The following is a 12754-nucleotide window of genomic DNA, read 5'->3' on the forward strand; positions in this document are numbered from 1 at the left end:
GGAGTAGTGCCACTTTTCTAGGGTGTTAACCGTCCCTTTATCTTAGGGAAGTTAAGATATGGCTCGTGAAGTGGTTAGAGAGATTCTAGGGGCAGTTACTCATTCAAATGAGTGCTTATCTGCCAGCTAATCCTCGTTCCCGACTTCCTTAGAGCAAGTCGTGGTGCAAACCGACTTTGTAGCGGCTGATTTGGTGCTGGGTGAGGCTCAACCCTTTGGGTTGGGCCTTCTTACTTGGATCCTGAGCCCTAGCGTTGGGTTAGGGTATGAACAATAATCAATTAAAATTTCATCCAAATTTAGATATAATTTTAAAATAAAATAATTAATTATTTTTTATTTTTATTTAATATTTTTAATTATTATATTATTATTATATTTTTAGTACTAACAAAAAATATAAAATATTCTATTTAAATTAATATATTTATTGATTAAATTATTTTTTAGCAAATATTATAATACTCGTTAGTATGTAAGTGTGAGGTTTAGCATTAAACGAGTAGTAAATTAGTCATATTAACTTTACTAATTAAAATTGGCATCTATCAATACTCTTTAATAATCTTATAGTATTTTTTTTATATCAGATCCGATAGTATGAAGTAATATATTTTTACTAAAAATCCAATAAGAACAAAGTATTAGGGGTGCACATGGCCCGGTCTCGAACATTTTATGAACTAATTTAGTGTTATTTCACCGGGTCTATGGTCGAGTAAGTGTCTCAAAAATAGACCCGGACATTATTTCGGGGCGGGACGGGTCAAAGTGAACCTGACTTTTACCCAACCATGTGCACCCTAAGAGAACTAAAAAAGATATATATGTTTTAAATTAATTTTAATATTATGTTATATTAATTATAAGCTTATTGTTTTATTTTTAATCACACTTGTTGAATTAGAAAATAGATCAAAGAAGCATCAAATTATAATTAATGGACAAATTCAAGTTCAAATATGGATATTAACATTTTAGTAACAAGTTTCTTATTTATAAATAAGTGCATCATAAATAAGTTTCTTTATAAATTATTGTTAAAATTTTAAAGACCCGATTTTCACCCGATTTGGACCCGGTATAGTTGTGGCCCGAAAATGTTTAGGTTTCATCGGGTGTAGGGTCGGGTTATGATCTAAAAAATAAACCCGGTGTATATTTAGGATCGGGTCTGGGTCAGGACAAACCCGATTTCACCCGACCCATGAACACCCCTACAAAGTATAATCATAAAGATCAAACTCTTTACGATGGTTAACGGATTTCTTATTGATTAATCATTAATTCTACAAGTATTTAAATCATATCCAATATCCATTCGACTAGCATCATAGGACATTAGGTGTCCATAATCAAAGTATAATAAATACATTTTTAATTACTATGACAGTTGCAAGTCAAATGAAATTCTATTTTCATATTCATCTTGAAAATATTCTATTGACAAATATGCGATAACTATAACCATTACGAATTTTCAAAGTGAGTCAGTTCAATAGTCATATCTAGGGGTGTTCAAATCCAAACCGATCCAAATTAAACCGCTCATCCAATCCGATCCAAACTGAAAATCGATTAAAACCGCACTAATTCGGATTTGATTGGATTCTATTTTTTGCAAACCGCTGGATTGGATCGGATTTCGAATCTACTTTTCATAACCGATCCAATCCAATCCAAATTGCACAATGTGCTATAATATTATTATTTTATTATTATATTTATTTCTATTGTTATGTTATCGTTAGTTTTTTAAGATATTGTTAAGATTTGTTATGTCATTGTTGATTATTTAAAATTTGATGTTGAGACTTGTTATATGTATTTAATTTTTTTATTTAAAAAACCGCAAATCTAAACCGCTTGTAATCGGATCGGATCGGATTTCCAAAAAGATTTCATCCAATCCAAATCGCACCGCATATAAATTAAGCGTTCGGATCGGATGACTTTTTCCCTTAAAACCGAACCAAACCGCACAGCGAATACCCCTAGTCATATCTCTATATGCACCATCTATATATAATTTTTAATAAATAAGATCTATTAATCTTCATTCAATAAAAATCATTATATATATATTGGTCTATCCAAATTATTAATGTCCCTTTTAATAATCCTATAATCAAGAACAGTTTAGATTATAATATAAAATATCTGTCTCTTACTATTATGATTACTATCATAATGAATTAATGATAAATCTCTACATTTAATCAAAGACTTTATTATATTAACCTTTTAATATAATAAGATTTAATTATTCTATTAGTCCCTAAAATTTTGTCAAATTTTCAATTAGGTCTTTATACTTTTTTTTTTCAATTGGGTCTTTAAACCAATTTTTTTTAACTAGGTCCCTCTTGACGGCAAACATAAAAAATTGTTAACGAAGAGTAAATTTATCATTATACCCATAGTTTACTCTTTACAAATCACTCATTCTCAAGTTCTAATTCTTTTTGCCTTTCCTATTATTCCTCCTCCTGTGTTTTTCTCGTACCTTGTGAACATGGATAAAAGCCAATTATCTTTAGAAATCTCTAACTAACAAGTAAAACAAGGAAAACACAAGAACATTGTCTCCATTGTTCACAAACTCTAATAGAGATATGCACCTCTATTCACAATCCTAACCCACTCTCCATTAGAGATATATGTTTATTGAAGTTGCTTCTGTTCATTCGTGCAATTGTTAACAGATGAAAACGACATTCTTATCCTACCTCTTGTGGATCTTTGTCTTTCCATATTGTCAGTTTCGATTCTTCAACACTTATCTGGGAATAACTCTTCCGAACCCACTTCTTCTGAAATAAAAGAAATGAAAAATTCTCAAAAAAATTACCGTTAGATACCCTAATTATGCAAATTTTAAAGATAAGTGATAATAAAGGATTTTGAAGCCAATCGAAAATTAATATCACAATTAGCGAATGAAAACATGGAATTCGATTTTGAAATTAGATGAAAGTGGGAAATTGAGGAAGCAGAAACGACAGAAGATTAGAGAAATTTTGGTTTTTTTGGGGGGGCTGGGGCGGGCTGGTCCGCTTTGCCACCCCTAAAAGTATATGCAAACAGGAAAGAAGAAAAGAGCATACATACAGAGGGAGCATCTCTTGAAAAGGAAAGGGGGAACAACACAAAAGTAAGTAACATTACTCAAAGGGAAGTTTCTTAATCTTATCCAAAATTCAATTCCTTTTGATCAAAGTTACAATTATGTTTGTCATCAAGGGGGAGATTGTTGAGTTAAGAAATTAACTAATTTCAATTGATGATGACAAACATTATTTTATTAGGCTAAAAATTCAATTAGTTCTTTAATTGTATTTAATTAGTGTTGCAGGCCAAAGAAATAAAATAGTTGCAGCAGCCCAAACACATAGAAAAATAAACAAGTCTCTCAGTGGGCTTTCAAACACTCAAAGCCCAACAAAATATTGTAAAACTCAACTGGACTGAATGAAAACATATTCAACACAAGTCCAAGTTGACTACATCAAACTTCTCATTTAATATTGAAGTCTCACCTCTCTCTACTTGCTTCGGTCAGCATCAGAACAAAAGAGAGAGAGCTTCGTCCAATTGCTCTTTTCACCATAGAAGAAAGAAAGAGAAAACTTAATCCAAAAGGCAAAGGTCTAATCACCCAAATCAAACAATTTCAAGCTAAGTCAGAAGTTAAAGGTGATTCATTTCTATTTGCATCCAATTTACTTTCCTCTCTTCTTCTTTAACTCTCTGCTATTTCAATTTGGGATAAATGGAGAAAGTGATTTCTGATAATCACTGCTGTGAATCAAAAACCAAAATTGTTTTTTTGGGATAAAGTTGCAGTTCAAGGGTTTAGATCTGGGTTTATCATTGAACAATTTTTTCTCTGCTCACCTAAGGCTTTCGATCAAGCGAAAGGGGTCAGATTCAAAACTCCTAATTCAAGGATTAATTGAAAACAATGAAAGGGTAAGTTGGTAAAGCACACAGCTCGAGAAGTTGACTTGGAAGTAAGTAACTTAGCAACATAGAAGGAGATACAAAAGAAAATTATTCATGCTTCTGAAGCAAGGAGAGAGAACCAGTGTTTTGAACCCGAATCAGTGAAGACAACTCGATGAGGTATTTCATGGATGTGATGCATTGTAAACGATTGTGGCAAAAGACAATCGAACTGGAACATTAGACGATAAAAATAACTTAGAGCAACCACAATTAATACATTATCAAAAGAATAATATAATAGAATGATGAGTATATGAAAAACATTATAAAAAATTATAAATTGTACCTTAAAAGGATCAACTTCAATAAAAAACGAAGAATACATTTTTATTCTATGAAGTAGTAAAAAAAAATATAAAATTATGAGTTGACTCTCAAATTTAGATTCATGTATCACAGAAAAACACTATATATAGAGTTTAGTAAAACAAAAATAAATATGTAAATTATTTATTATTAAGGTAATTTTTTATTGGGTAAAGTATATTTTTTGTCCCTGAAGTTTACTAAAAGTTTCAAAAATACCCCTAAGTTTTAATTTGTTTCAATTTTATCCTTAATGTTTTTGATTTGCATCAATTTTATCCTTATCTTCAAAATTTTTGGTCAAACTATAGTCAACATTAATTTTTTTCAATAACACCCCCCAAACCCTATTCTCTTTCATCATCATCAAGAACAACTCCTCCCTAACATTTCCGCCGCCGTTTGTGTCCCAACTCCGGCCACCGCAAGTGATGTATATCATAACCTCCTTCTCTCTTTCATGGAGAAGACTCCATTACAAGACCCAGCATTCCACCACCAATCCCTGACCATGGCTCCAACCAACAAGTGCTATGAAGCACTTGAAATCAAATCCATCAACATTTAAGAAGAAGAAGCAAAATAAAAAAGGGCAACAGCAACATCAACAATAACAAAACACAACAACAGCTCCATGCAACAACAGATCAAAACTCCATAACAAATAAGAGGTACATGTCTCTTCTGATTCTCAATTACTTTCTCTTCTTTGTGGGTACCGTATCTTCAAGCATGGTCTCAAAGATTTCAACAAAAAGATTCTACCTTTATCATCTTCATTGAAATCATGTTGGGAGGTGGTAAGCATGGCAGCTGGCGGTGGTGGGCACAGCGGTGCGGCTGTTCGGCAGGGGGAAGGAAGGAGTGATGGGGGTATGGGAAGGGAGGGGGGAAAGGGGTGGTGTTGCTGGTTGAAGGGGGGTGCGGTTGGACGGTGGCGGCGTCGTGTGGTGGCGCGGGGGGGAGGGGGGGGGGAAACAGTGGCGGAGGAGGATGGAGGAAAAAGAAAGAAGAAGAAAGAAGGGGAAAGGAGGGAGGGGGTAGAGCGTGCCGGAAAGGAGGTTGTGAGCAAGGTTGAGTAGTTGGAGGTTGGCGAGGTTAGGTTGGTGAGGTTGAGGAGCGGCGGAGGGAGGTGGCTGGAGAGGGAGTTCTTCTGGAGGTAGACTACACGGTAGAAGAGACAATCGGAGAGGGAGTGAGGGATGGGAATGTTGCTGAGTGAGTTTGGGGATGATGATGAAAGAGAATAGGGTTTGGAGGGTGTTATTGGAAAAAATTAATGTTGACCGTAGTTTGACCAAAAATTTTGAAGATAAGGATAAAATTGATGCAAATCGGAAACATTAAGGATAAAATTGAAACAAATTAAAACTTAGGGGTATTTTTGAAACTTTTAGTAAACTTCAGGGACAAAAAATATACTTTACCCTTTTTTATTATATACAGTAATTTTGCATCATATATTAATTTTGTTAAAATTATATAATTTTATCATATCATAATTAGAATCATTATCTTCAATCATAATTAGAGAAATCTCGGACAATAAATAAAAATATTATACCTAATATACACATATTGAAATAGAAAAGGGATAGAGATATATTATCATGATTACCACGACCGGTGCCATTATTATTATTATTATTATTATTATTATTATTATTATTATTATTATTATTATTATTAAAATGATTAAAAATATTTTTAATTGATAATTGAAAAGTAGTTTAATAGTGCATTAAATATTGACTTGATATAATAATAATGAAGATATGTTCCTAAATTGGTATAATTATAATAAAGATATTTTTTTATAAAATAATTTAGAATAGATGAAAAATTTCATGCATTTTGGAGGGAAAACGGACTCACGAGGGATCGCCACGTCACCTTTATTAGTCGGGGGAAAACCCAGTTTTAGTATATTAAGTAGATTTAAAAATATATTAGTAATATTAGAATCATTAAAATAAATAAGATTTTTTTAAACATAGTTTTTATTTTGATCTTTTCTATAATATAAAAAAGATATTCAAAAATAATATAAGAAATGTATTATATATTGAAAAATTAATTATTTATATAAAATATATATTAAAATTAACACTAAATCAGTAATTTTTTTTGGTGACTAAAAAATTTGGAAAGATAGGAGACTCGAACCCGCAACCTCTTAATTGAATATGGAGAGTCTATGCCATTTGAGCTATTGCTCGTTGGCACACTAAATCAGTAATTTATATACAATATATATTTAAAGTAAAATATACGTTAAAAATACAGAAATTATGTGTATGCGGTATGCCAAACTTGCTATTGATTCATTGTTTATCAACGTAGCATATCTCTTTATAATATAATTAGTGACTGGTTTTTAATATAGACATAGCATTTTTTTATATATAATTTCTAATCACTTAACATTTTTTATTTCCCCAATGTAGGCCAAAGTTGCTATTGATTCCTTGTTTCGCCATCTTCTTCATCCATAGTCCTCTCTTTGAACAAGTGTTTCAGAAAACCATCAGGTACATCCACGTACACCCTATCGCAACACTTTATCATCCCCACGTGGTTCATTCAAATCACCTTCCTTCACAACACTACTCTTCACTTCGCCTTCATACACCACACTTCCCACATCATCATCATATTCATATGCACTTATTAGTCTTTTTCGGACTTTTGGTCTATATTTATCTGTCCCCGTAAATTACCAAATTAACACTAGGTCCTTTGCCATTTGTAAACAACAATATTGGCACGTACCCGTAAATTCAACGCCATTAATTTTTAGTATTTTTATCATTATTTAATTTTTTTACTAAAGATAAGAGACTCGAACCCGCAACCTCTTAAATGAGTATGGAGAGACTATATTATTTAAGTTATAACTCATTTTTAAGTTATAGAAAACTCAATGAATTATAGCTCAAATGACATAGTCTCCCTATACTCAATTATGAGGTTGCGAGTTCGAATCTCTTATCTTTGATTAAAAAAAAAATCATTATTTAATTAATATAAATATTAAATTATTTTTAATAAATAAATTTTATTAATATATATATATATATATATAAATTTTAATAAATAGAAATATAAATTATTATTAACTAAATATTAATAAAAAATAATAATATTTGTTAGTTACTTAATAATACTCACATTAATTTCCACGTCAACGAGAACCCCATCAAAGAAAACTTACCCACCTCTCCACCGACTGCAATATTCTGGAACCCCATCAAACGCTCGAGAACCCTCTACCCACCTCTGATATTTCCATTTCATAACCTCGTACTTTCTCGAATTTCTTCCTCAAACTCCTACTATAAAAACCACCTTCCCCTTCTCCCTCATTACAGTTAATAAAAATAGAAACCAGTCTGCAACCAAAAACTTGCTTCATTGTTTCTGACAGCTCTATTTTTTTTTTCCCTTAAATTTGAAGTTGAGGTTTATACTATATACTGATAGTTGAACATGGCTACAAAGGAAGGAAAAGCCATAGGCATAGACCTAGGCACAACCTACAGCTGCGTGGGGGTGTGGCAAAACGACCGCGTTGAGATCATCCCCAACGACCAAGGCAACAGAACCACCCCTTCATACGTTGCCTTCACAGACACCGAGCGTCTCATCGGCGACGCTGCCAAGAATCAAGTCGCCATGAACCCTAAGAACACCGTCTTCGACGCAAAGCGCTTAATCGGTCGCAGATTCTCCGATGCGTCCGTACAAAACGACATGAAGCTGTGGCCGTTTAAGGTCATTGCTGGCGCAGGTGACAAGCCAATGATCGTTGTGACGTACAAAGGAGAAGAGAAAACTTTCGCGGCGGAGGAGATATCTTCCATGGTTCTGATCAAGATGAGGGAAGTTGCGGAAGCGTTTCTTGGCCATCCGATCAAGAACGCGGTTATAACCGTCCCTGCTTATTTCAACGACTCTCAGAGGCAGGCCACGAAGGATGCAGGGGCAATTTCGGGATTGAATGTTTTGCGGATCATCAACGAGCCAACCGCTGCTGCTATCGCTTACGGTTTGGACAAGAAAGCTTCTAGAAAAGGCGAGCAGAACGTTCTCATCTTCGATCTCGGTGGCGGAACCTTCGATGTTTCGCTCTTAACAATTGAAGAAGGGATCTTCGAAGTGAAAGCCACTGCCGGTGATACTCATCTTGGTGGCGAAGATTTTGATAACAGAATGGTGAATCATTTTGTTGCGGAGTTCAAAAGAAAGAACAAGAAGGATATTAGCGGCAACCCTAGGGCTTTGAGGAGGTTGAGAACTGCGTGTGAGAGAGCCAAGAGAACGCTCTCTTCAACTGCGCAAACGACGATTGAAATCGATTCTCTGTACGAAGGGATTGATTTCTATGCAACGATCACGAGAGCGAGGTTTGAGGAATTGAACATGGATCTGTTCAGGAAGTGCATGGAGCCGGTGGAGAAGTGTCTTCGTGATGCGAAGATCGATAAGAGTCAGGTTCATGAAGTTGTTCTTGTTGGAGGATCTACAAGGATTCCGAAAGTTCAACAGCTTCTTCAAGATTTCTTCAATGGTAAAGAGCTTTGCAAGAGTATCAACCCTGATGAAGCTGTTGCTTATGGTGCTGCGGTTCAAGCCGCAATTCTGAGCGGTGAAGGTGACGAGAAGGTTCAGGACTTGCTGCTTCTCGATGTCACGCCGCTCAGTCTTGGACTTGAAACCGCCGGCGGAGTCATGACGGTTTTGATTCCGAGGAACACGACTATTCCAACGAAGAAGGAGCAGATTTTCTCAACCTACTCTGATAATCAGCCTGGTGTTCTAATCCAAGTGTACGAAGGAGAACGAGCGAGAACGAAGGATAACAATCTTCTCGGGAAATTCGAGCTGACCGGAATCCCTCCGGCTCCGAGAGGAGTTCCGCAGATCAATGTGTGTTTTGATATCGATGCGAATGGGATCTTGAATGTTTCAGCTGAGGATAAGACGGCAGGGGTGAAGAACAAGATAACGATCACGAACGATAAAGGAAGGTTGAGCAAGGATGAGATAGAGAAGATGGTTAAGGATGCAGAGAGGTATAGGGCAGAGGATGAGGAAGTGAAGAAGAAGGTGGAGGCGAAGAACTCTCTGGAGAACTACGCTTACAACATGAGGAACACGATAAGGGACGAGAAGATTGCTGGGAAGTTGAGTGCTGAGGATAAGGGGAAGATTGAGAAGGCGGTGGAGGATGCTATTGAGTGGTTGGAAGGGAACCAGATGGCGGAGGTGGATGAGTTTGAGGACAAGCAGAAGGAGTTGGAAGGAATATGTAACCCCATCATTGCTAAGTTGTATCAGGGTGGTGGTGGTGGTGGTGGTGAAGATGCTCCAATGGGTGGTGCTCATGACATGCCTGCTGGTGGTTCATCTGATTCTGGTGCTGGACCCAAGATTGAAGAAGTTGACTAAACAAGAAGCATCTTGACTTTATCTTTGTTATATGATTAAGAACTCATAGCGGTTATGTTGAAAGCTCGTTATTCAGTTGTTTTTCTCCCCTTTTTTTCGGTTAAAGTTTCGCATCTAGTAGTGTAACAGTGATGTGTTTGATAAATAATGAAAAATATTTTTTTTTTCTTTTCTTTTCTGATATGGAGCTAGATAAACAAGATCTCTGCTACAAAAATTAAATTCGTTAAAAACTCGAAATACTTCCGGCGAAGATTTTTGCAGAACTCTGATGATTTAACATGTAAGCATGAAACGAGGATTAAGGCTCGCGATACGATTTGTAAATGAAATTATAATTAATGTTACTTGCAAACTGGAGAACGAAAAGATTATCAGAACGATAAACTGTTATTCTGTTAACTTAAAAAACTGAAAAGTCCCCGATAAAGGAAAACCAAAATAATATAATTAGAAGTTCTGCAAACGGAGATATGAATAATGTGAATAATGTGAACAATACTCTCAAAATGTGAACAACGGACTGTACTCTCATACTCAATAGTCAATAAGCATAAAAAAAGGTATTTCAATTTATTATCCATTCCTATTTTAATTTTCATCTTTTACCTTAACTAAATCATAATTTCATCATTTTCAGCGTGGTTTTCCTTTCTATTGCCATTTATCGTTGTCAATCACGAAGCTTCTCTATGCTGTGGCTGCTCATTCGCTTTTGAAGCCTGCAAAATGCTCGCCTTTTCCTCTATCTCGCCGCACCAGAATCTTCGCTTTTGAAGCCTGCAAAGTGCTCGCCTTTTCCTCTATCTCGCCGCACCAGAATCTTCGTTTCGCCACGCCGCAACTCTGGCCAAGTTTCCACACTTACGTTGTTAGTCTTAGTTCACTCTATTGGTATACAAAAGGTTAGTGATATGACCACCATCTAAACACAAGCTATAGCTCGGCATTATAGCCATTGTCACTAAAAAACTATAACCGTCGTCCGCTATAAGCTCGGTTTTTTATGAGCCATAATTCGGTCAGATTAATGCTTCTATCATAACCGATATCCGAACAGGCATAATAAAGTCGGTTACAAATCAATTCGGTAACCGATGATTATTGCCGAGAACGTAACCGACGAAGAATTCATAATATAAAAGAAGGTAAAGTATTTCTTTTAGGTTAAGTTGAAAATAAGACAACATACTGACTTAAGTTTTGGAGTGCCTTTGCAGGTACACTCCCCTCTTCTTCATTGTTTACATCACGCTGTGGCAAAAGGAAAAGCTCGGAATCGAGTTGTTGGACGCTCAGTCTCCAAGGTTATAGCTTGGCCGTCGCAGACTGTGGAGGCCGACCTATTTCACAGGCAAGATCAATTGGCGCCCACCGTGGGGCTCGAAGAAATCGATTCTTTCTTTTTTGGTCCCATCATCCTCACTTACACCCATGGCTGACGTGCCACCTCCTTCCTTGTCCGAGCTTATGCGGATGGTAACCGAGCTACAACAAGCCAACCAACGAATGGCCGATGAAAATCAGATAATGGCTGCTCAAATTGCTGAACTGAACCATGTTCGGATAGAACATAACGATACTCATCACCAACAGCCAGAGGATAATGAGCATCATTTCCAGCCCTCTCACGTCTCGGAGACTGTCCGAGCTGACGAAATTCAACCCAAAGATGAAAAGGAAGAGTCCGACAAACTTGTAGGACCCTTCACAGAAGAAGTGATGAACTTCGAGTTGCCAAAGAGATTCGCCCTGCCACTAACTCTCACACCTTATGATGGGCTCGGAGACCCGAAGAAATTCCTCAAAAAGTTCCGATCAATAATGATCGTCAACGGTGCATCAGATATTGTTTTATGCCATTATTTTTCAAATTATTTAGACGGTCCTGCACTTGATTGCTTGTGTGCTTTGCCTGCAGGTTCTGTTTCGCGCTTTCAGCAATTGGCCAAGCTATTCGAGGAACATTTCGCAGGATCTGCAATTTATTTGCACGACTCAGATTATCTTAATACAATCAAGCAAGGACAAAATGAGAGCTTGAAGGAGTACATGACTCGTTTTACGAAGATTGCCATAAGCATACCAGACCTTCACCCCGAGGTCCATCTCCACGCGATCAAAAGTGGACTCCGACCAGGAAAGTTCCAAGAAACCATTGCGGTAGCAAAACCGAAGACCCTTGCCGAGTTCCGCGAAAAAGCTAAAGGTCAAATCGATATCGAGGAACTCAGACAAGCTCAGAAGTCGGACAAAACAATCTACAGAGACGAACATAAGGCGCCGAGCAGTAAGCAAAATTTTAAACTAACCCCTAGGTTTGATTCTTATATGCAGTTCAACACCAGGAGAGAGGACATAATAAAGGAAATCCTAAATTCAAAATTGATCAAGCTCCCGAGAAAGGCTGGCACCTACCAAGATACTAAACACGCAGACAAATTCAAGTATTGCGCATTCCACCAAAAGCACGGTCACACCACTGACGATTGTGTGGTCGCCAAAGACCTCCTAGAGAGATTGGCTCGGCAAGGTCACCTTGACAAGTATATTGGAGGTCACATCCAAAAGCGCACGACGATCTCTACAAACAGTGACATAACCGAACAGCAACACCGAGGAAAAGAAAAGGTAACGCCAAACAATTACGAAAAATCAAGGGGAATAATCAATTATATTTCAGGAGGGTACGCCGGTAGAGGATCCTCAAGCTCGGCAAGAAAAAGATCATTCCGAGCAATATGTTCGTTAGAAGGACCGCAAGGCGAGGTTGAGAATTCAACACAACTCTCACAAGTCACATTTACACAAGCTGACTTTAAGTCTAACATACAGAACCTGGATGATCCCTTGGTTATCACTCTTCAGTTGGGAGACCTACTGGTCAAGAAAGTACTCCTAGATCCTAGAAGCAGCGCAGACGTCTTATTCTATTCGACGTTTCAAAAAATGAAGCTCAGTAACAACATTCTCCAGTCAACAGGGGGAG

At 36.6% G+C, this 12754-nt stretch overlaps 1 protein-coding gene across 1 annotated transcript; it reads left to right on the plus strand.

Moving 5' to 3' along the window:
- Positions 1–7508: 7508 nt before the first annotated feature.
- LOC112723452 (heat shock 70 kDa protein) lies at positions 7509–9933 on the plus strand. Its single transcript, XM_025774836.3, has one exon. The coding sequence runs from the start codon at positions 7804–7806 to the stop codon at positions 9763–9765; it is 1962 nt and encodes a 653-aa protein (XP_025630621.1). The 5' UTR covers positions 7509–7803; the 3' UTR covers positions 9766–9933.
- Positions 9934–12754: the final 2821 nt, after the last annotated feature.

Source organism: Arachis hypogaea, chromosome 11, assembly GCF_003086295.3.
Source record: "Arachis hypogaea cultivar Tifrunner chromosome 11, arahy.Tifrunner.gnm2.J5K5, whole genome shotgun sequence".
NCBI classification, from domain to species: domain Eukaryota; kingdom Viridiplantae; phylum Streptophyta; class Magnoliopsida; order Fabales; family Fabaceae; genus Arachis; species Arachis hypogaea.